Raw genomic sequence first — 23516 nt, 5'->3', positions numbered from 1 at the left:
CTTGTCCCCCATCCCTTTGTCCCCCGTCCCCTTATCCTCCTGTCCCCCTTTTCCCCCAGCCCCCTCCCCCGTGCCCCCTGTGCCCTGGAGGAGTTGGGTGGCCCTGCCAGCCCTGCAGACTGTTCGGAATAGTTTAAATGCTTTGACGCTCGGGCTCTACGGGATGGCAGAGCGGCAGTTTACTGGGTAATTCACATGCAGAGCTGCACCATAAATCTCGGGCGCTCAGTTGCCGTGGCACCACGGAGCGTTTCCCCACGTACAGTACAGTATTTCTGCCATCTTTGTTTGCATTGCGGTGAGTCATCAAAGTCTGTCTTGTACCAACACCCGGAGCCGTGCATTCCTCTGGCACTGGCACTCCACTGTTTTTAAAGCTGGGGCTGGAGCTGGCATTTACTTGGGCTCCGAAATCAAAGGCGGCTATTCATTCCCGAGAGCTGCCTGAATGTCCGTCTGCATCCGGCCTCTTCATTTAGATGCTGTGCGCTGCCCCGGAGAGCCGGGCTGGGTGCAGCTGAGCTGCGGCCGCCGAGCCCAGCGCGGAGACTCTCTGCCCTCCTCCTCCTCCTCCTCCTCCTTCTCCTCTCCCCCCGGCTCCTCGCGCCCTCCCCACCCCAAGGGCTCGCGCTCCGTTTGCTGCATTCCCGGAGCAGCCGGCGAGCCTGCCCCTGCCAGGCTGAGCGGGCAGTGCCGGGCCACCGGCGGCAGCCGCCAAAGGTAGGTGTCCCCTGCGGGCCGGTGCCACGGCCGCCCGGCAACTTCTCCGCAGCGGGGGCACTGCGGGCCCTCCCCCAGCGGCCACCCATCTGCCCAACTCCTGTCGCCGGGGTCCAGGCGCTCCGCCCTCCCTCCGCCCTCCCTCCCCGGCCACCCGGCGCCTCTGCGGCCCCTGCACTTTCCTCCCGCGGGACAGAGCAGCCCTTTGTGCGGGCGCCGCTGTGCGGAGTTGGGCCGGCGCCTTCTCCGCCCGGCCGTCCCCAGCCCCCACCCCTCTGTGAACCGGGCATCAGATCAACCTCGCTGGAGCTCCGTCCCCCAGCCCCTAGGGCGCCCGGTGGTGGCAGAGGGAGCGGCATCCCAAGCCCTTGCCGGTCCCCCCCCCCGCCCGCCGCCCCGTCTCCCCCTGACCCCTTTAGTCACCTGGACTGGGACTGAGCCAGCAGGGATTGGCCAGTGTGGGGAGCTGGGGCACTGGGAGGGCGGGCAGGTGGGACTGCGCCAGGCTCCCAGCTGCTGGTCTGGCCAGGTCCCTGCCGGTGGCCTGGGGAGCCCGTCCCGGGGGAGGGGCAGTGGGGGGGGCGCCTGACTTCGAGCTTCCGCTAACTCGGCTCACTGCCCTGGGCACCCCCACCCCGGCCCTCCTCTTCAGCCACTGGGGCAGGACTCCCCCCGTGTGGGCCCTCCGTGCAGCTAGTGCTACGAGGGAAAAGAAGAAAAACAAACCAGAAACCAGAAGACCCCCTTGCAAGACCCACTCGCTCGCTCTGGGTTCCGGCCCCCTCAGGGGAAGGGCTGGGAGGGGCTCCTTTGCTGCTAACTTTTTCTTGGGGAGAAGAGTTTGCAGACGTGGCCCGCCACCCTCACCCCTCCCAGCCGCCGCCACCCTCACCCCGGCAGCCGCCGCGGGTGGTGGTGCCCTGTTCCGTGTTCTGTCCTCTGTCCTCCCCATCCTCCCAGAGTGCAGGCCTCCATTTCTGTTCCCGGTGTCTGCTAAGACGGGGCGTCCCTGCCCGAGGGCTCGGGCGCTCTCCTGGGGGTGGGCTCTGGGAGCTGCACGAGGTGTGGGGGGCATGCCCCTGGCTGGAATGCGGCTGTGCAGCTCTGAGCCCAGCAGGGTCCCGCCGCCCGCCGTGAGGAGCTTGGCCCCAGGACCTCCCCTGGGCCCCTCGGCTGGAGGGGGTCCCGCTGGAGGGCGGGTGGGGGGGCACCGCGTGGAGGAGGGGTGGAGGAGGGCACGGGCGCGCTGGGGCAGAGCACATTTGCACGTCCTTGGTGGTGGGCCCTGGTGTCTGGGGGCCTGACCAGGTGTCCCCGTGCCCTCTCTCCCCGCAGATGTGCCCCCCTCGGGCGCTCCCGCGCTGAGTCTGAGGCCCGCCCTCTAGTGCCTGCCCGCCATGTCGCAGATGCTGCACATCGAGATCCCCAACTTCGGGAACACTGTGCTCGGCTGCCTCAATGAGCAGCGCCTGCTGGGCCTCTACTGTGATGTGTCCATTGTGGTCAAAGGCCAGGCTTTCAAGGCCCACCGGGCCGTCCTGGCCGCTAGCAGCCTGTACTTCCGCGACCTGTTCAGCGGCAACAGTAAGAGCGCCTTCGAGCTGCCGGGCACCGTGCCTCCCGCCTGCTTCCAGCAGATCCTGTCCTTCTGCTACACGGGCAGGCTGACCATGGCGGCCAGCGAGCAGCTCGTGGTCATGTACACGGCCGGCTTCCTGCAGATCCAGCACATCGTGGAGCGCGGCACAGACCTCATGTTCAAGGTGAGCTCGCCCCACTGTGACTCGCAGACCGCCATGATCGAGGACGCCAGCTCTGAGCCCCAGAGCCCCTGCACCCAGCTGCAGCCGGCCGCCCCCGCAGCCCCCCCCTACGTCGTGTCCCCCTCCGTGCCCATCCCACTGCTGACCCGTGTGAAGCATGAAGCCATGGAGCTGCCGCCGGCCGCCGGCCCGGGCCTGGCCCCCAAGCGCCCACTGGAGACGGGGCCCCGGGATGGCACAGCGGTGGCGGGCGCCACGGTGGTGGGCGCAGCCCCTCTCAAGCTGCCCCGGGTCTCCTACTACGGGGTGCCCAGCCTGGCCACCCTCATCCCCAGCATCCAGCAGGTGCCCTACTCCCAGGGGGAGCGGACCAGTCCGGGGGCCAGCAGCCTGCCCACCACCGACAGCCCCACGTCTTACCACAACGAGGAGGACGAGGAGGATGACGAGGCCTACGACACCATGGTGGAGGAGCAGTATGGCCAGATGTACATCAAGGCCACCAGCAGCTACGCAGGTAATGTGCGGTGGGGGCTGGCCCCGTGCCCCGACCGCGCCACCCGCCAGTGTGTGTGGGCGCGCCTCCAGGCCCCGTGGGTACCGGGGCGAGCCTGACCTCGGCCCCGTGGCACTGGCAGCCTGGCCGTGGCCGCTCGGGGAGGCCGCTGTGCCAGGGAGTGCAGGGGACGGTCCCCAGCCTAGGCTTGCTGAGCTAGAGGGGCAGGGCCTTGGCTGAGGACCGGACACTTAACGCTGGGTGAAACCCCCCCGGGAAGCTGCAGCCTGTGGGACGGGGCCCGCTCTCGCGCGGGTCACAGAGGACACCGAGGGCCTCGGTGGCCCAGGGACTTGCCCGAGGGCTCACAGGGTAGTGTGCGACCCACCTGCTCAAGACCTTAGCGACCCGGTGTGGCCCGGTCTGCCTGACCTTTGACCTCAGCCCTTCCCTGTGACTGTCAGTGAGGCCAGAGACTCCCCCGTACCTGGCTCACGTGCCACCACCTCCCTGGGTCCAGGCCGCAAAGTGCTTGTTGAACTGAATGAGCTGCCCCCCGTTATTTGTGGGGGGTCCCCCACTGGGGGCCTGCACACCTGAGATGCCCCCACTTAACGTGGTGTTACAGATCGCGTCCCAGTCCCTGGAGACCATTCAGGGTCTGCTAGGTAGAGGGTCCAGTAGTTGGGGCCCCAGATCGGGTGTCCACCTGCCGTCCGTATTCCCCGAAAACTGGCTGTGCGCCTGGGCCCGCTGCCTGCTCATTTGCATGCAGGGCCCATGCCCAGTGCATTGGCTCTGGACACATGGTGCTAGCGGGAAGTGACGTCCCAGAACTGGGGCCCCGAGGGGCAGTGTGGTGACTCTTTCCTCCCCTCTGTTCCCCTGTGTCCTGGTGCCCTGGTGGGGCAGATGCTGCCCCCCCATCTACTCCTCCACCTCTAGGCCGGTACTGGTCGATCTGACCAGCTGGGGCCCTTGGGATGGCCACTTCCCCGCGAGCAGCCAAGGACTGGATGGTGTGGCCAAGCCGGGGGGAGCAGGGAGGCTCTGCCTGGGCGCCCGCCTGCCCTCCTCAGGGGCTGTGAGTGAGTGATTTTACCTAGAGCTCATTATTTGAATATACGTGGTCGTATTGAGTGACTTGCACGGGACACGGGCATGAAGACCACGTTGATCTGGGCTTGGTTCTTCTTGGAGTGGCAGAGGGAAGGGCTTGGTGTCCTGATACCAGGAAACCTGCAGGCTCTGGCTCGGCCCTTCAGAGGGCCACTGGGTTTGTGCCTTAGAGGGAGCCTCTGGGAACGTGCCCTGTGTGGAGTTTCCTCTGCCCACTGCTGACGGCCACCTCGGGACCCGGGGAAGGGCCATGTGGAGCCCCAGACCCAGCCAGAGGGAGCTGGAATCTGCCAAGGGTCCAGGGGCGGGGGCCGTCCACCAGTGGCCCACAGTGGGACACCGGAGCTGGGAGAGGACCCCAGCCTCCAGACGTCTCCATCCAATGTGGCCATGAGCCTTGGCAGGAGTGGGATGCTGAGAAATAGGATGAGGTGTTGGGATTGCTGGGTGCAGGTACAATGCCTTAGCCCATCTGAGTACACCTGCCTGTCTAGCCGGACGAGTCTGGGGCCCTCTCCTCACCTGGACAGTGGCCTGTCTGTCCTTGGGTTTTCCAAGGAGCCAATGGGACAGTGGCCATGGGAAGGCCAGGGTAGGGGTTGGAGGCCGAGCTGCCCGGGACTGCCCCTCTGCCTTGACCGTGACCCAGCTTTCTCACCAGCCCCCCACCCCGACCCCCCAGCTCTCAGACAAGATGCCAGGGGCATAGGCCTGGCCCAGGGCCATGTGCCTGCAGGGGGTCACCCATCCATCAGCGCCCCTTACCCCCTTCTGGGGGTGTTGGAGGGAGGATGGGAAATGGGAGAGGACAGTGGGCACGGGCGGGCAGGGCTTGGGGCCGGCTCGGGGTGCTACAGTCTGGGTTTTCTCCTCGGTGAGACCATAAGTGGGGCAGGGAGGGGGGTGTGTGATTTCTTGGTTAAAATCTAGGTTATTGGCAGTGACGTCGCTGCCATCACTGGGCCCCGGGTGAGCTGGGAAGAGGGTTGTGGGGGAGGGGGCCGTGGGGGCAAGCAGGCAGAGAGAGGGGCCTGCCCTCAGAGGCTGCCTGCCCGCCCCCCGGGCTCCCTCTGCACACTGGCTTGGCCAGGTTGGGGGACATCCTAACAGCCCCCCGGGCCGTTGAGCAGCCTGCTGCCCCCAGTCTGGGGCCCGGACACGGGTTGGGCAGGCCTGTCTTGGAGCTGGTGGAGTGTGTTCCAAGGTGCACCCCAGCCATATAAGGACATGTGGGAGTCCCTCCTTCCTGGCCTGTTTCCCCACCTGTCAAGGGAGAGGTGGGCCCGAGTGACCTTCAAGGGTCTTGACCAGCACCGTCTGTGTAGGAAGGTGTGGGCTGCCAAAGGGCTGCCCCCATCTCCACCCTCCATCTTTTGAAGAACCATTAGCAGCTCCTGTGTGGTGAGCCTCTTGTTTTGGAAATCAAGGGGTTAAACATGACAGATGAGGTTAGTTGACCGTCCCGGTAGTCCCACTGTGTTCCCGCAGGGCCTCTGTCCCTGTGTCTCCTGCACCTCCTCGTCCATCGTCCATTGGGCGGAGACACCATAGCTGATTTATCTAGTCCCCGAGGACACTGGGGTTGTTTCTGATTTGTTGCTCTTAGGACTGAGTGACCAGGAAGGTGCTGAGTAGGGGCAGGGGGTGTCGATAGGGCGGGTCAGGCTCCCTCCCCTCTCTCCACAGCTCCTGGCTTGGGGCGGGGTTTCCTCGGGGGCTCAGGAGGCCCCTGCTCCAGGAGCGAGGCGCTGCCCCGTCAAGGTGGTGGGGGTTGGTGTTGGTTCAGGGGTGGGCAGGGCACAGAGGGCAAACCAGTGTGGTGAGGAGTCTGTTCCCACGGGCCGTGAGCAGCGGTGGCCCAGACAGGCAGACAGACAGACAGCAAACAAGACCTTGAACAAGTATTTAATCTTGGCTGGGGGTCGCCCTGAGGCAGGATGGGCTGCCCCTGGACCCCCGGGAGTGACGCTCAGGGCCAGGGAGAGTGAGCTGACCAAGGGTGTGGTGGGAGGGGGCTCGCTCTGCCGTCTCTGCAGGTGGGGTGAGGCTGGCCAGAGGGGCCACCTTCTGTGCCCCTGCCCCGCTGCCAGGGCTCCCGTGGCGCCTTCCGCTGCAGGCCCAGCCCCTCCTTGGTGTGGGCAAATGTTGCTCCTGCGGATGTCAGAGACAGAGGCACCCCGAGCCGAGCACTTCCACCTTCACCTGCTCCCAGGAGGGGACCCCTGTGGGCTGCTGTCCCGGGGTGTGCGGCGGCCATGGGCACCGTCCTGGGGCGTGCGGTGGCCGTGGGCGCCATCCCGGGATGTGCGGTGGCCCTGCCCCGTCTTGCTCCCGCTTCCCTCTGGGGGCCGGCCGGCTCCCCTGGGTCTGCCCATTGTCCCAACACCAGACACGGGATGGGGTCCTGGCACGTGGCCGCACATCTGTTCCGGGCTCCGCCCGCTGCGAGCAGAAGCTGCAGGTGGCCCCTGTGAGCTCCGGAAGGAGTGTGCGCGCTCTGCCATGGACCAGGCCCTGTGCATTGTCACCCATGAGCTCGGTGCTGTGTCGACCCGCAGCTGTCCACCCCTCCACCCCTCCCCTGCCTGTCGGGGGCCGCTCCCACCTGCAGCCCAGCTGCCGCTTGGGGCTCTCATAGGGAAGGGGAGAGGTGAGGTTTGTTCTGCGAATCCCAATCCCAAGCAGCTCTCACGGCTTCCCGGCCTGTCCGGGGGTGTCCACACTGCTGGAGCTCAGCCCCACCGCTGGGAGGGCCTGGGGAGAAGCAGGGGCCTTTTGTCCCTGGCCTGGCGAGGGGTGGGGCCCAAGCAGAGGCGGGGTGGGCTCCCTCCCTTTGAAGGCAGCACGAGGGAGGTGCCGGCCCTAGGGTGTTGGGAGGCCCGGCGGCACACTCCAGCTGCGCTTTGGGGCTTGTCCCCAAGAGCCTCTGGGGTGGCCTCCCTGGCTCCCCGGTCCTCAGTGTCTCCTGTCTCAGGTAGAGGACAAAGCGCGTCGTGCAACCTCACACGTAGCCCTCCACCCCGAGGACCCCGGGGTTCCTCCTGCGGTTGTTACTGAAGTCTCACTTCTGTGCCTCCGGGAAATGGGTGTGAGAGGCCCCTGAGTCTGGGCTGTGACAGCAGAGCATGGTCACCCGCCCGCCCCCCACAGCCTCCCAGCTGCCTTCTGTCCCTCGGGATGCGTTTGCCCGTTCTAGAACATCAGGTGAGCTGTTGTGCTCTTCGAGCTCCCGCTTCCCTCGTCAGCAGAATGTGCGAGGGGCTCCTCTGTGCTGCGTGGGTCAGTCCCTCTGTTCCCGCCCCTGCTCTAGTGCTTAGTCAACCATTTCTACGCAGTAAACCAGGCCCGTTCCAAGGGTGATGAGGCGGGTGGTTGGAATCAGTCCACTACCGCGGTCACAGTGGCACAAGATACGCAACAGTCTGCCTCCCATACAGTGTCTCCCGGGTCCTCCCGCCCCACCCCTGGCCCCCGCCAGCCCCACCCCCCCGGCTCTCTGTCCCTGCCGCTTTGTCTTTTCTAGAATCTTTGCAAATGGCATCGTACTGAAAGGAGTCTTTCCTTTTTCTCGCCATGTTTTGCGATTCGTGCATGTGGCGTTGGTCCTCAGTCGCCTTGGTCGCAGCTGTGGACGTGGCCCCCAGTGGCAGATGTGTGGGTGGCCTCTGGAGGGGGGCTGTGGTCATCGTGCGGCTGTGAACATCGGCGTGCCTGTGGGACCGCCGGGTCACGTGAGGAGCGTGAGTCGCGCCCCACTGCTGCAAGGTTCGCTGGTCTTCCGAGAGTTGTTTTGTCATGAATGATTTTAATGGGTTTTCACTTTAATTTTGCAGACGCGTTGCGTCAGCTCACTTTCAAGTGTTGAAGCCCGCTTGCACACCTGGGATAGACCCCACTTGGTCGTCACGTGTTGCGGGTCTCGTATGGCGCTGGGTTCGATTAGCTACTGTTTGCTTACGGAATTCTGCATGTGTGTTCCTGGAGGTCAGGCTCCCGTGGCTTTCTCACAGCGTCTTGCGTGTCCGGGGAACGCAAACCTTCTGTTCCCTCCTTTCGTTTTTGAGAGTTTGTGTAGTAAGTTTGATGTTACTTCCTTCTCGTGTGTTTGATAGAATTCATTCGCTGGTGAAGCCACGTGGCGTTTGGTTTCTTACTGTCGTTAACTGTGCAAGAGCTTTTAAGGGTAAATTCTGTTCCTTTAGATACAGAACGATTCGGATTCCTCTTCCATCATGCTCCAGCTGTGGTGATGTGTGTGTCTCCTGGAGCTTCTGATGCTCCCACGGCCATGGCGCCTTGCGTCCTGGGGTTTGACCACGCTGGCGCCATACGTCCTACGGGCGCTTCTTACACATGGCACATGGTTGAGACTGCGGGTTCCTGCGGTCCCACGATCCCTCTTTTATCCGGAGGGCTTAGGGGCCTGATGCGGGGCTCGATCTCACGACCCTGAGATTGTGACCTGAGCCGAAATCAAGAGTCGAACGCTCAACCACCTGAGCCACCTGGGCGCCCCTCTGCCGGCACCTTTTGGGTTGACTTTTTCCTCCTTGGCCCCGCTGTTGACCTCCTCTGTGGTTCGGTGGCCCATGCCCTCAGACGCCTGCCCCTCGGCCCATCCGCTTTCTCAGTGATGCCATCCTTGTGCCTCCCAAGTGTTCCCGTCCCCTCTGGCCCCTCGTGCCATGCGGTCACGTGCTCCCCAGCTCATGTGTGGTGGCCTCACCCGACGCTGTTTTTCGTACCAGAAACAGCCAACTATCTTGGTTCCGTTTTTAGTCCATTTTATTTAATTAATTAATTTATTTATTAAAAGATTTTATTTACTTATTTGACAGAGAGAGACACAGCGAGAGAGGGAACACAAGCAGGGGGAGTGGGAGAGGGAGAAGCAGGCTTTCAGCCGAGCAGGGAGCCCGATGTGGGACTCGATCCCAGGACCCCGGGACCATGACCTGAGCCGAAGGCAGACGCTTAACGATTGAGCCACACAGGCGCCCCTCTAGTCCATTTTAAAATCTAAGTCCAGGGGCGCCTGGGTGGCTCAGTCTTGAGCCGAAGCCTCTGACTCTTGATCTCAGGGTCGAGAGTTCACACCCTGTGTTGGGCTCCGTGCTGGGTCTGGAGCCTGCTTAAAAATAAATAAATAAGTACTTTAAGTCCATTTTGGCATCCGGCTTGCCATTTCACACTGATGCAGGCAGTCCTGTCATTGCCTCTGCATGCCCTCGTCTGGTCCCCGGGGACCCCGGCCCCCACAGGTCTTGCCACGCTGCTCTGCGTTCTCCTGTAGATGGACGTGCGCAGTCACAGCCCCGGGGGCCGGGCCACGTGGAGCCTCGTGTGCGTCGTGTGAGTGCGTGGCCACGGTGGTTGGTCTGCTCCTTCACCAGAGGGCGTTTACGTGGCTTCCAGTCCTCAGTAGTGATGAGGGAGGCTGGTGCAAATGGGCGCATCCCCACGTTAGCCTGTCCTTGAGGTTTCCGTCCTACGGGGTGGACTCCCCCGCGGTAAGGTGGGCGTCACGTGGCGAGCATGCATTTGACTTGCAAGACGTTGCCCGGCTCCTGTCGGAATTGGTGCTGTGGTCAGACCACAGCCATGTTCCCGCCAACACCTGGTTTTGTCTTATTTTAAAGCCACCCCCGCCGGGCCGTGGTGGTGTTTCTCTGATGTCTGATGATGTTGGATTTCTTCTGTGTATTCACCACCCATGTATCTTCCCGGGGCCTCTGCCTCTGAATCTTGGCCCTTCTTACTGGGTTGTTTGGATATCGAGAATGTTAGGTCCCTACAACAGTTGTGTGATCTTTATGTATTCCGGGCGAGGGCCTCTGTTGGGCACGTGATTCACGAACGTTTTCTCCTGGACTGCTGTTTGTTCATTCCCTTGATAGAGTCTTTTTCATAAAACAGACATTTTTTGTGGCGCCTGGGTGGCTCGGTCGGTTAAGCATCTGCCTTCGGCTCAGGTCATGATCTCAGGGTCCTGGGGTCGAGTTCCACATCGGGCTCCCTGCTCAGTGGGGAGTCTGCTTCTCCCTCTCTGCCCTTCCCCCTGCTTGTGTTCTCTTCCTCTCTCAAATAAGTAAATAATCTTTAAAAAAATATGAAAAAAAACCCTTTGATATTTACCCATATGTTTATTTTGTGTAGATGTGAGTTTCCATCTGGTATCATTTTCTTCTGCTTGAAGAATTTCTTGTGACGTTTCTCACGGTCCTGGTGATGGACCAGCAGTGAATTCTGGAAACTTGCAGAAAGGTCTCGATAGCACCCTTTTCAGAGTCTGCCTCTGTGACGCGGGATGCACGTGCAGTGAAATCAACGTGGGGGTCTGCGCTGGAGTCCCACGCGATGCTTTCATTGGCTCAAGGTGGACACCTCTCTCTCGGTTTCCTCCCGGGAAGTCGCGGGCCTTCCCCGTGATTTTCTGTGCGTGCCGTGTCTTCCCAGGCTTCTCAGAGCCCTTGTGTAGTTTTCTGTGTGTTTATTCCGTGACGGTTTGTGGAGCTTTTTGGGGCACGTGCGTTTATGCCACTGGTTCTCAGGTGACTTCATGCCCCTCTGCCCAGAGCCCCAATCACTTGTGCTTTGGTCCCCGAGATCGCTGAGGCTGCGTTTGTTGAGTGAATACTTGCTATCACTGTTTCTCCACGTTCACCCGTTTTTTTCGGCAGCTCTGTCTTGCTCTTCCCTTGGCCGCCCATGTCCCCATGTCTCCCCTCATTGGGCTCCTTTGTGTGTGACTGTAGCAGCCATGGTCCGTGGTCCCGTTACGTCGTCGGGGTAAAGCCTCTGCCCTCGCCCCGTCCTGCGTTCTTTCTTGACCTGTTTCTGCTGACCGGCTTTCCTCCTTTTCAGGGTCGCCTTTCCGTGCCCATCATGTGTCTAATTGTTGGTGGATACAGGACATCGCGAATGTTACCTTGTGGAGCTCCCGCAGTTTGTGGTCCCAGGCCCCTCGCGGTGGTGCCAAGCGGGACTCCGTAGCTGTGGGCGTGGCGGCCTGTGCGTCCCCGGAGCGTCCCCACTCTTGTGGGGTGAGCTGCCTGCCCTTCTCACTCTTCCGGTCCCGTGTGCGTGGCCTAGACATCCTGTCCCATCCTCCGCTTGCCTGCATTCCCTCTAGACACAAGAGGCTTACTCGCTTTATTTCTTGATCAGTAGCAGTTTTTGTATTTTGTTTAAAGACCTTTCTTCTCCACATCCAGGTGATTGTGATGTTCTTCTCTGTGTTCCTTAAAAAAAACCCCAAAAAACAGGGGCGCCTGGGTGGCTCAGTCAGTTAGGCGGCTGCCTTCGGCTCAGGTCATGATCCCAGAGTCCTGGGATCGAGCCCCGTATCGGGCTCCCTGCTCAGCGGAGAGCCTGCTTCTCCCTCTCCCTCTGTCTGCCGCTCTGCCTACTTGTGCTATCTCTCTGTCAAATAAATAAATTAAAAAAAAACAAAAAACAAAAAAAAAACCCAAAAAACACAAAAACTTTGATTTGAAATCATTTTAAATGTACAGAAATGTTTCGATAAGTGCCTTCTGCTCAGCCTCACTCACGGGTCAGAACGTGCTCGGTTTGCTTTGCCGTCTCATTTCTCTTTATATGGAGAGGTTGTGGGAGTTTTGAGACGCCTGAGAGCACGTTGCAAAAGTTAGGCCCGTCTGCCGCCCGGTGCCAAGCATTTCTGGCAAACAAGGACATTCTCTTACGAAAACGCGGGAGCACGTTCAGCGCTCCGGAGGCCGGGCTGTGGTCCAGCGCTCCTCCCTAGCCGCAGTCTGCGTCGGGGTCTCCCCGTTGTCCCCTCGCCGTCCTCCACAACCATGCTGTTTCCCCGATCCCGGGCTCAGGTCAGAAGCACACTGTGTATTTTGTGGCGATTCTCCACCCTCTCCTTAGTCTGGAACAGTTTCTCTCGCCCTTTATCCTTCATGACACTTCCCTTTCTCCAGAGCACGGTTCAGCTGTTTTGCAGAATGTCCCTCTGTTTGGGTTTGTCGGGTTTTGCCTGGTGATGGGGCTCGGGTCGTGCGTTTTGGCTGGAACTCCGAGGAAGCCACGCTGGGTCCTTCCCGGTGTGTCCTGTCAGGCAGCACCTGATACCGTGCGGCTGCTGGGTGGTGACGGGTGACCCCTGCCAGCTAAACCCGCGCTTTTCCCTTCGCAAGAAGAGACTGCGTCACCCACCTTTTTTCCCCCGGCAGTTTTAACGTCCAGTGAGGGTTCCTGCCAGTTGCGAAATGGTGATTTCTAGCTCCTAAGCCCCCCGTGTTTGCTGGCGGTCTTCAGGCAAGGGCTTCCCCACATCCCCCACTCGCTCCTTCATTTATTGTTTATTTAGTGTTAAAATAGAGAGTTTTTAAAGCATCTTTCGTACTGTCTTGTTCCACGAATGTTCCAGGACCCGGCTGTTCTTCCTTCCGTGGGGAGTGGCACGTGCAGCCGCCGTCCAGGTGTGACGTCTGCCTGTTGCTCCCGGGGCCGCGTTGACGGTTACACCCTCCTGGCCGTCGGAGCTGGGATTTACAGATTTAAAAACCACGCGTTCAGGCCAGTGTCTCCAAATCCAGTTCAGCCCCAGGGTCGTCCTGGCCTCCCCTCTCATGCCTGTTCTCCTCCTAACGGACACGGTTCTGGCGCTCCCATTTCCGTAGGAAAGGCTTTTATATCTGCAGTACGTCTGGGATTGGTTTTTTTTTTAATGTGCTGCGATATGGGGCCCAACGCCGACTTTTTCCCACCTGACTCCCCAGTGGGTCTGCCACTGGCATCAGGGAGACCACCTCTTCCCGCACCATCGTGCCACAAGGTGTGTCCAGAGGTGAGTGCGGTGCGCGAGCCCCACCTGCGCCGTGCCGTGCCCCCCCCGCCATGAGCCCCCCGCGAGCCCCCCGTGTGTCCCTGAGCCAGCACGTGCCGCCTGCGTATCCGTGTGAGCTCCGTGTCTTTGGTTCTGTTCCTCACAGTTGCCCTGCCTGCCTCCTTTTTGCATTTTTATACACATGCCTTTTAGAATCCTTCTGTCGATCGTCACGCACAAGTACCTGCCGGGACTTGGGTGGGGTTTTGTTGACTCCGTCCTCGTCCTCCATCAGGCCTGGGCTGCGCCGAGATCCCCACGGTGTTGGGTGTTTCCCTCCACTCATTTCCATCTCTTCTGGGTTTTTCTTGGGACTGTCCTGTCGTTCTCCGCACGTCTGTTAGATTAATTCCTAGAAATTCATTTTTTGTTTGAATCTACATGGTATTTAAGTTTCTTCTTTCTTTTCGTTGGTTGTTGCTACCGTATAGGAACAAGTTGGATTTGTTATTTAAGAAAAAAGTCTGGCCACAGCTCACTTGCCCGTTCTGCTGGTTTGCCTGCAGATTCCTTGGGATCTCTCTGTGTGCAGCCGCGGTGTCTGCTGGGGGCTTTGTTTCTGTCCCTGACCGTGCCGCCTCCTCTCTGCCCGGCTGGACTGGCCCGGGCTTCTGTCTCATCTCCAAACTCGGGGAGAGCTTTCCATATTTTGTCTTTAAGGAGGGTGTTCACTCCAGGCCTTTGTGGCGCATGTTAGGAGATGAAGGACGTTCTTTTCCTAGGTTAAGAATGTTTGGTTTTTTTTCCCATAAGTGTTGAATTTTAACAAAAGCCTTGTCTCTAAATATTGAAACGGTCGCATAGTTTTGCTCTTCTGCTCTTCTTTTCTGAACTGTGGAGATTGCTCTTCTGAATATTCAGACAAGACAAAACCAGACACTCGTTCAGCCCAGTTGTGATTGAACCCCTGGATTCGGTTTCCTGGTTCCTCCCTCCCTGTTTTGGGTGACTGTTGTGAGGTGTGAGGCCCTCCCCAGGGTCCGACTCCTGGAAGGGGCGTTGGGCAGAGGAGTGAGTGCAGGCGAATCGAGGGGAGCCGCCCGCTCTGATCAGAGCCTGAGCCGGGGGTCGCGGCCCGCACGCTCATCCTGACCTGCACCCTCGCTGCTGGGAAGCCTGTTCGATGCAGTGCAGCAGGGCATGCAGTGTGGACGGTGTAGACACCCCACGCCCACATCAGAACCAGGGCCAGGAGGCCACGGTCAGCGCTCCGCAGGTTGGGTCAGGTTCGTGGGTGGCCACAGGTCACAGGGGGCGTGCCCTCTAATTCTCTGCCAGGTAGCAAGCATCTCACGCCTCTGTGTCAGGGTTCTCTCCCTTCTGAAATTAACTCAGAGTTATTTCCCGCTTGTTTATAATTTCTGTCTTTTCTGAGTCATCCGGAAAACTTGGCTCAAGATAGGCTGTTTCTGAGATGCTTGCTGTGACTGACAGCTGACGCTGCTGCCCCCACGTCCGTCTGGAAGCTTCCGTAGACACGTCGGCTGCGTCCAGTTCTCTCATTGATCGGCGTGAGTTTGTCCCTAGCATCCCGTTAAGGTCCTCTTGAGGTCTGTAGCCGGGGCGGCACGCCGTGCCCTGGGCAGATCCAGCCCCTCGTGTGGTCTGTGCGGCCCACGACCCAGGATGCCATTTATCTCTTTAAAGAAAAAAAAGCAAAATAAAGATATGCAACCGACGTCACGTGCGGCCCAGACGGCCTCTTCATACTGAAACTTTGCCGACCTCTGTCCTGAAGGATCCTGCGCCGTGTCCTAAACCCTGTTAATTTATGCCCATTCTCCTTTTTATTCTTTCAAGGAACCAACTTTGGAATTTTTTTTTTTTTAATTTTATATCTTCACGTATGATTTCATTTCAGTTTGCTTCAACTTTCTGAGTTCCACTAGCTGCTGTTTTCCTGGTGTTTAAGGCAAATCTTCACACGACTGACTTCTCAGACTTTTCAGACGTGTGCGCGCAGGGCCGCATGCTTCCTGGTCCGCGTTGCCACATTGTGTGTGGCGCATTTTCCTTGTCATTGGCGCAGAGCGCGTTCTCCGTGTTCCTGAGCTGACCCGTGGGGTAGGCGGCGGGGGTGCGGTGCTCAGCTTCCAGACGCATCCTGGGTTTTCTGCTCATCTCTTTGTTATAACTTCCGGGTTAAGTGCCCCTGGCCATAGGGTGTTCAGAGCACCTGGTGGCTCTGGAGTCTGTTGAGAATCACGGTATGCCCCAGCGCATGTTCCATATGCACCGAAAAACATGATTGCGTCCTTCAGCTTGCACCCTCCTTCAGATTTGTTTTCATCTCCCTGTTGAATTGGCCCTTTTACCACCCGGCATGTCCTTGGAAAATCGGCTTGGAGTGTCTGCGTGCTCTTTGGCTGGCGTGTCCTGTGGGTGCGGACGCCGTATGTCTGCGTGTGGCTTCCAGCTTTCGTTGTCCTCTTGTTTCAGGTGGTCTCTTGGGTTTGGGTTTTTTAGCCAGGGTTCACAGACTTTAACTTCTTAGTCTTCTTTAGCACAGTCCGGTTACATTTCGTGTAACTACTGACCACTTTGGGTTTCCTCTCCTGTCTTACGACGTCCCATGCGTCCCCGCTAATCCTCTGTGTTTCTCCGTTTTTCCTCTTTCTGGTTAATCAGTCATTTGATTCTGTTCCTTTCCCCTTTTTCTCTTACTGTAAGTTTGTGCGCTGCTCTCTCCAGGGTTAGGGATTTCAGCATCCATGCTGATGGACACTTCTCCTTCAGGGACCCGCAGGGCCTCCCGTCCGTGCTCTGTCTTAGTTCTGGGGATGTTTTCGGGGCCCCCAGCTCTTCTTGGCCGTGTCAGGGGTTGTGTTGAGACTTCTCCACACGGTTTTCTGGTGCTCTTACCCTCTCCCTCTTCACTGGGACCTCTCGGCCACGATGACTTCCCGTGCGCACCGCCGCGCCTCCTGGGCTCCCAGGACACGGGGTCATGCTGTCCCCCACGTTCTGTGTCACTTGTCCTCTCTCTCATGACTCTCCTACTTCTGTTCCCTTTCTCTGCTTCAGTCTGGATTATCTTCCAGGTCGGAAATCTTGTTACCTGCTCTGTTTCATCTCCTCTGATACCGACCCCGTGTCCTGGGTCTGATTCTGGTTTTCTGGCGAAGTTCTCCATCGTGTCCCTACATTTCCTGCGCGTAGCGAGAACTGTTGGTTCACGGTGGTGGCCGTTGTCCGGGATGGGTCATCAGTGGGTCTGATCCCATGTCTTTTTGTAAATTGCCTTTTTATCACTCATTTTCCCCATGTTCCTGGTAATTTCTTAGTGCTGGACAGTGTATGAAAACATCTGGGCGCTCCCACCAGCACTACTCCGAAGACGGAGTAGCTACTCCGTTGGAGGCCTGGGCCTGGAACTGGCAGGGTGCTTGGCGCTGTTCCCGGGCCATGGCTGGTTCTGGGTCTCCGCGGAAGGCCTGGGGTTCCCCAGAGTGCCTCCTCCTGGCGGGCCCCGAAGTCTGATGTCTGTTTACCTTGTACATGGGCACCAAGTTCTTGATTTAACTTTTTTTTTAAAGATTTTATTTCTTTGACAGAGAGAGACACAGCGAGAGAGGGAACACAAGCAGGGGGAGTGGGAGAGGGAGAAGCAGGCTTCCCGCCGAGCAGGGAGCCCGATGCGGGGCTCGATCCCAGGACCCTGGGATCATGACCCGAGCAAAAGGCAGACGCCCAATGACTGAGCCACCCAGGCGCCCCTAAAAAATTGTTTCTAAAAAAAATATATATATATTTTTAAAGATTTTATTTATTTATTCATAAGAGACAGAGAGAGAGAGAGGCAGAGGGAGAAGCAGGCTCCCCGCTGAGCAGGGAGCCCGATGCAGGACTCGGTCCGACTCTGGGATCATGACCTGAGCTGAAGGCAGACGCTTAAAGACTGAGCCACCCAGGCGCCCCTTGATTTAACTTTTTTTTTTAGTTTCTTGGTGATAGTTTTTCTGAATCTGGTCCTGCACACGTGCTGCTTAGTGGTGGAAGGAAGTTGAAGGAAAGCTGGGCAGTGGCCCCTCAAGTCTGCACACTCCAGGCCCAGTTCCCTTGCTGCCCGGCTCCACGGCTGCTGCCCGCTCAGCTCGGGGGCCCTGGCCCTAAAAGGCACCTTATTTTTGTGCAGCTTCTGGAGTTGATCTTGATGGGGGGCCACTCCTTCATTGCCGCATAGGCGTCTCTGGGGTACCTTGCAAGTTACACGCACTTGTTTTTGTATAACTAACGTATGTTCATCATCATAAACAGTACAAGAAGTCCGCACTAGGGAAGGCCATTCTCCCAGCCGTCCTCTGCCTCCCACTGTCTCCCAGAGGCCTGGCATCTTGGTGTCCTGTCTCCCTACAGAGCGCGTGTGTGCACTTTACCTAAACACGTTCCCAGGGCGCACAGAACCCCGCTGGGTGTTCATGGTGACCAGTGTCACCGGGTGTCACGGGCCGTGATCTGTCCAGTCGTGTGCGGGGGACAGGGAGGCTGCTTGTATCTCGAGGCCGGGGCCGGATGAGCCACGGGAACTGACAGAGGGATGGAGGTCAGGTTGGCAGTGAGAGCGGCCCCTCGGTTTGCTGGGACTCCGGTTGGGGACTTCATGGGGTCTCCCAGGGCCAGACCAGGTGCTGGACACAAAAACAGCAGAGCCCGTGAGGTCTGAGGACAGGCAGCATCGTGGCAGGTTTGACTGGGACGGGCTGAGTTGGACGGGGAGCCGCCCAGAGGAGGTTTCGGATGTTCCGAGCTGGGGCCAGAGGGGCCGCGGCCCGGGGCTGCGCTGGGTGCTGTCCGGGGCTGAGCTATCACGTGCCGCAGTGGAGGGCATGGGGACCCAGGGGCCCGCCGCGTCCCTTTCTGCCTGGGCTCCCAAGGGCCCCGGGCGGCGGTGTGTGCACGCACGTCCTCCCCACTCCCGGGCCTCACGTCTGTTCCCGCTTGTATTTCTTTCTTCTGGGCTTTCGCTGCCGGACTGGTCGCCTTGGGCACCGCGTGTCATATCTGACCGGTTCCAAGAGGGCTCTGCCCTTGCCCTTGCGCGTCCACGAGACGGGGTGCATCTTGCCGTCCGGGGGCTACACTGTAGTACCTGTCCCTCTCCCCCCGGAAGAGCAGCCTCGGCGATGACGCCCGCCCCCTGGTGCTCCCCCCCCGCCTCCCCCCCCCCCCGGGCCCAGGTGCGCCCTTGGGAACCGCCACCTGCCCTGTTCCCGGGACGCTGAGCCAGCTGTGGGCGTGGCCCTCTCAGAGCCGCTGGTCTGGTTGGTGCTGAGCAGGCAGATGCAGAGCGGGGGGAGACCTTTGTGAGGGGAGGCCGCCTGGGGCTGAGCAGGAAGGGACAGGGCAGGGCGGGCGGGCAGCCCACGCGCGGGGGTGGTGTGGAGAGTGTTCGCCATCCAGAGTAGCTCGGTCACCCCCCCACGCTGCCCCCGATAGTCACCCAGCCCCGTGCCGTCCCCTGGCAATCACCGATCTGTTCTCCGTCCCCAGAGGTCTGTCTTTGGGACCCTGTCCTGCGAAGGGGTGACCCAGTGCCTAACCCTGTGAGGCTGGCCCCTTCCGTCCCACGGCGAGTCTGAGGCTCACCTGCGCGGTGCAGCAGCTGCAGCAGTCCTTCTGGATGGCCCGCGCTGCGGGCGCTCAGCGGCGTGTCCGCCCGCCGCCGCGGGGCCTTGGGCTGTCTCCAGGCTGGGGCATGTGTGAGCGCCCTTGCTCGGGGCCTGTGCGGACTGTCTCCGTGTCTCCTTGCTCCCGGGTGAGTACCTCGGATGGGACCGCCGGCTCCCTGGGAAGCCGCTCAGCCGTGTCCCAGCGTGCGCGCCCGCCGGCCGGGGCCCCGCACCCAGCTGTTTGCACCCTGCGCTGCCCAGCGTGCCCGGGGTCTGCGAGCTCAGCCGCTCCGTAGGTGTGAGGTGGGGTCTCTGTGCGGTTTTATGTGCTGTTTTCTAATGGCTGATGATGTGGAGCATCTTTTCATGTGCTAATTTGCCATCTGTACATTCTTTGGCCAAGTGTCTGTTCAGATCTTTTGCCCATTTTAAAAACTGAGTTGTCCATTTTCTTGCTGTTGAGTTTTGAGAGTTCACGCTAGATTTGCAGGACAAGTCCGGGGTCAGATGTGTGGTCTGCGGACCACTCCCTGCTGTCCGGGGCGGGCCTGTCTGTCCGTCGTTCACAGACCGGAGGTTTTCGTTTTCATGAAGTCGGTTAATCGAGTCTTTCATGGGTGATGCTTTTGGGGTCGTGTCTAAGCTTTTAGCTGAACCCAAGATCACAGAGATTTTCTTCCAAAAGTTTTATGCTTTTTGTGTCTTACGTTAGGTCTGTGATCCATTTCTACTCATTTTTGGGTAAGGTGTGAGGTTTAGATCGAGGGTGGTTTTGTGGTTTTGCTTTTGAGGTTTGCCCATGCACAGCCCGTTTCTGGGCACCACGTGTTGGAACAGCTGTCCCTTCCCCCGCTGTGGTGAGTGACCCTTTGTCACAAAGCAGCTGAGTGTGTTTGTGCGGGTCTGTCTCCGGGCTGTGGACAGGGTGTCCCTCTGCTTGCCCGCACGAACCTTGCGGGCTTGGTTACGGTCATTCTACAGTAAGTCAGAAGTGGACGGTGTGATTTAGCGTTTTTCTTTCCATTTAGCTGTAAGTTGTATTTTCCTATGTAATCACGGACAAGGGGCTCCTTTCCTTAATCTGCCATTTTGACAAGCAGTGTATACTCTTGTAGGGTGGGAGTACCCTTCTCTGTCCCCCCACCTCCTCGCCCGACCTCAGTGGAGCTCCGTCACCTGCTGGCGGCCACTCGCACTAGTGGGGGCTCCCTACTGAGGGTGGGGGCTGCCTGTGCCGTCTCTGAGTGCATCTGGGGACAGGAACAGAGTCCGCTCCTGGGGCCCTGTGACACGCCAGCATCCTGTGGGCCGGGGGCTTGGTATGTTTTGCTCGGGGAGAGGGCCCAGCGCTTTGATCCTTAGTCAGTGAGCCACAGGAGGTTGAAAAAGTACAGGAGTGGAGGCCAGTGGCCCTCCCGGGGTCCCTCCAGACCTGCCTCACCCGCCCTGCCCTCCATTGTATTGAGATTGAGCTGGCGGACGTCACCGCGTAGACTGTAAGATGAGGACCACGTAGCGTTGGGTAAGGGCAAGTGTCTCCCACAGATGCCATTCGTCTCTTTCAAGAGAATGGTTCTGTTGCACTAGAATATACACAACTAGGATTTCCCATCATAGCTGGTTTTGGGGGCACCGTCCAGGGGCGTCAAGCATGCTCGCACTGCTATCCTGTCGTGCCCTCATCTGCCTCCAGGACTCTCCATCTTCCTGACCCGAACTCTGTCCCGTTACACACGGACCTCCGCTCCCGCTGTCTGTCCCTGCAGACAGACCAGCAGCATCTGACGGGATCTGTCCTCTGTGCTGGGCTCACCTCTCTCATCATGATGTCATGAAGGCCCCGTCCTTCCTTGGCTGGACTCCCGCAGCGTCACCAAGTCAGGGAGCACTTGGGTCCCTTCTTGGTGCCCAGAGTTCCCCGCAGGGTCCATCCTCGCGTCCGGTTATAGCTCTCTTTGTGCATGATCTGAGGGTCACTGCCTGTCCTTGGTCGCTGCTTCCCTTTTGGCCCAGATCAGCTACTGTTCCAGATCATTCTGCAGAGGCCCTTTCGACCGTGACTCACCTTTCCTGCCCTGATTACTCACCTCTTGGTACAGATAGCTAATTGCTCTTTCATGTGCTCCTCTCCAAATTCCACGGTGCCAAAATATTTGGAGCCCACAGTCCTGGAAGCCGGTTAAAAATGGGGCCATTGATGGGGAAGGGAGCCGTGGTGCCTCAGTGCGATCCGCGGGGCGGCTGCCGTGTCCCTGCCCACAGCCCACCGAGGGGCCTCCCAGCACGCCTGCAGCCCGGCGCCCGAACGCCCGCCCCAAAGCCAAAGGGATGCACGGGGGGGGGGTGTGCCCCCAGCCCCCATACCCCCCGCATGCTCTCCCAGGTCTCCAGAACCTGGTTGTAAGCCGTCCCCTCTGCTCCCTGGAAGGAGGAGCCCTTGATGCTCAGCTGTGGGCTTCAGCGGCGGCAGCAGGAGATTTGGGGCCCGGGGAAGGGGCGGGGAAGGGATTCGGAGCACCTTTCCAGATGAGCCACCACTCGGGTTCGGGTATTTTTAGCTGGCGCAGTATCCGGCGCTCGGCAGAGCAGAAATAGAAGAGGCTCTTTTGGATGTTCTGGATCTGCCGGTCTCTGGCTCTCGGGAGCCGGGCTGGGGGGCTGGGGGGCTGGGGGGCTGGGGGGCAGGCGCACGGACCGCAAACAACTTCTGCTGTTGAGAGAAACACGGCAGGACGCGTTGTGGATGGCGTGACTTCGGCTGGTGAGCGCTCTTTATGTAAATGCCACGCGTCTGCGTGTGTAATCACAGCCGGCCGTGGGGGGGCGGGGGCGGGTAATTATGTTTTAAAATATCATCCGGGTTGTTTTTGCTGTGCTCCCTGAGCCCCCGGGTATTCCAGGTTTGGAAGATTCTCTGTTGCTCTCCGCTGATGCGCCCCTGCCTGCGTGCCCCGCACACACCTGGTGGGAGGTGTTGCCCAACCCCTAGAGCGGCCCAGTGCCCTCTGACCTGTGTCCTGGTCTGGGGCGGGCTGCCTGAAGCGGCAGGCCCACCTCAGCCCTGAGCCCAGCTGCCTGCCTTCTCCAGAGAGGCCTGCCCGTGGTGTTCAGGATGCCGGCCCCGCAGGGGCTGGGCGGCCCCCACCACTCCCCTCCGGGAGCTTGAGGCTGCTCCAGGTTCTGGAGGCCTGGGGGTGTGGAGGGTCTGCCCAGGACCCTTCCTTGCCATCCTCCCTTCCGAAGCCCCTTCGCGGCAGCCCCTATATGGCTTCCCCAGGTCCTTGGCCCAGCCCAGCCTGGCCCCTCCCACCTCAGTGTCCACAGGAGCTGAATCTTCCTGTGACCCGTGAGGGGGCAGTGGGTCACAGTGCGGAGGGGACAGGACCCCTGGCCCAGCCTGAGCCTGATGGCAGGCAGGTTACCGTGGCCAGGCCAGGCCTGGAGGGCAGGTCGGAGGGTGGGGTCCTCAGGGCGGGGAGGGGAGAGGGGGCGGCGGCCACCTCCACGTCCACAGCCTGCTGCCTTCATGTTCCCGTGTGGCGCAGGACCGTCGGGGGCCCCGCCCCCCAGAGCTGCAGGTGTGGCGGGGCCCAGGCTCTACTGCCAGCAGGTGTTTATGCAGCGGTCTCCAGGCGCCATGGAGGGGGGCTGCCGTGAGCCCTCAGGCTGGGCACACACACACGGCCTGCTCCGCTCTGAGCCTGCGCTCTGTCCGGAGAGGGGCCGCTCCACCTGGTCAGACCGCGGGCCCAGCCCCCTCGCACAGGCCACTGCCTCGTCTGCAGGCCTCGGTCTGGTGCACACCTCCTCCCAGGAGCCTCCTGGGCCCTCACAGCTGGTCTCCAGGTCTGGGTGGCATGCCTCCCCTGTCTTCCTCCATTCGCTTACTCACTCTGGTCCTCCCTGCCGGGGTAGGGACCAGGTGGGCAGGGAGGGCGAACGGAGGGTGGGTATGGAGCAGTCCAGCCCACCGTGGAGAGTGGGCATGGAGCGGGTCTGACCCGGGCCTGGGTGGGCAGGGAGGGCGTTCTCGATTCCCGGCCCTGCCCTGGCCCGGCCTGAGGAGGCCCCTAACCAGGTCGGGTGTGTGTCCACAGTGCAGGAGAAGCCGGAGCCCATGCCCCTGGAGAGCCGCTCCTGTGTCCTCATCCGCCGCGACCTTGTGGCGCTGCCCGCCAGCCTCATCAGCCAGATCGGGTACCGCTGCCACCCCAAGCTCTACTCGGAAGGGGACCCCGGGGAGAAGCTGGAGCTGGTCGCAGGTGAAGGGCCCTCCCGCCCTCTCTTGTATGCACGTGCCCTCGGGTTTCCCTTCGGAGTGGCAAACAATGTACTCATCACCAATCAGTCAAAAAAAAAAAGGAGAACATCTTAAATTTCTTCTAGTTTCCTTTTAGAAGAATGTGTCATTAAGAGGAGTTATTCAATTGAATTAATTTAGCATTTTAATTGAATCCCCTGGGCTGGCCTCGCATCTGATTGGCAGGGGCTGCAATCACGATTGTGCTTTAATTTAGGTGGGAGAGAAAACCACATCGAGCCCAGCGTGCTGGTCCCCCTCCCCCAACCCCCAGAGGGGCCCCCCCCCCCCGGCAGCTTTGACGGGTAACCACCCGAGGTTCCAAGTGCAGCTCCGAGGCGGAAACGGGGTTCTGTGAAGACAAACGGCACCTGTTAGGGCCGCGTGCCTTTGTTACAAAGACGCCTCTTCCCAGTGGGGCTCCGCTTGGCCTCACAGCTCCTGGCAGATCTTTAAGGCTCTTCACGGGGAAGATGTGGCTGCTGTCGCCCACGCTGGAGCAGTTTTCCAGGAGTGTCCTCCCGGGGCCACCAGGGGGGGCCCAAACGGGCTGGCCAGGACCCACGGGCACCGTCCCTCCTCCTCAGTGCTGGCGCGCACCCGCTCCGAGCCTCTGGGTCCCCCCGGTCCTGTTTGGTACTCCTGGTCACCG

At 60.1% G+C, this 23516-nt stretch overlaps 2 protein-coding genes across 4 annotated transcripts in view; both read left to right on the top strand.

The window, feature by feature from the left end:
• UBAC1 (UBA domain containing 1) overlaps positions 1-23516 on the top strand; it is a 224698-nt gene that overhangs the window by 144892 nt on the left and 56290 nt on the right. The gene's annotated exons all lie outside the window — the stretch shown is intronic.
• Positions 1-23516, top strand: part of NACC2 (NACC family member 2) — a 68616-nt gene that overhangs the window by 37207 nt on the left and 7893 nt on the right. For 2 of the 3 annotated variants that reach the window (XM_081803926.1, XM_081803928.1), the window contains 2 exons: positions 2056-3000; positions 22662-22826. In XM_081803926.1, coding sequence (XP_081660052.1) covers positions 2118-3000; positions 22662-22826 — 1048 coding nt within the window. In that variant the 5' untranslated portion in view covers positions 2056-2117. Of the gene's footprint in view, positions 1-160; positions 721-2055; positions 3001-22661; positions 22827-23516 lie in introns of those variants that run through there. The other variant, XM_006743953.3, reaches the window with a different exon arrangement.

The sequence above is a fragment of the Leptonychotes weddellii genome, chromosome 14 (assembly GCF_054177405.1).
Source record: "Leptonychotes weddellii isolate Sample4059 chromosome 14, ASM5417740v2, whole genome shotgun sequence".
Taxonomy (NCBI): domain Eukaryota; kingdom Metazoa; phylum Chordata; class Mammalia; order Carnivora; family Phocidae; genus Leptonychotes; species Leptonychotes weddellii.
The sequence above is the reverse complement of the archived record's forward strand: the minus strand, read 5'-3'. Positions and strand labels throughout refer to the sequence as shown.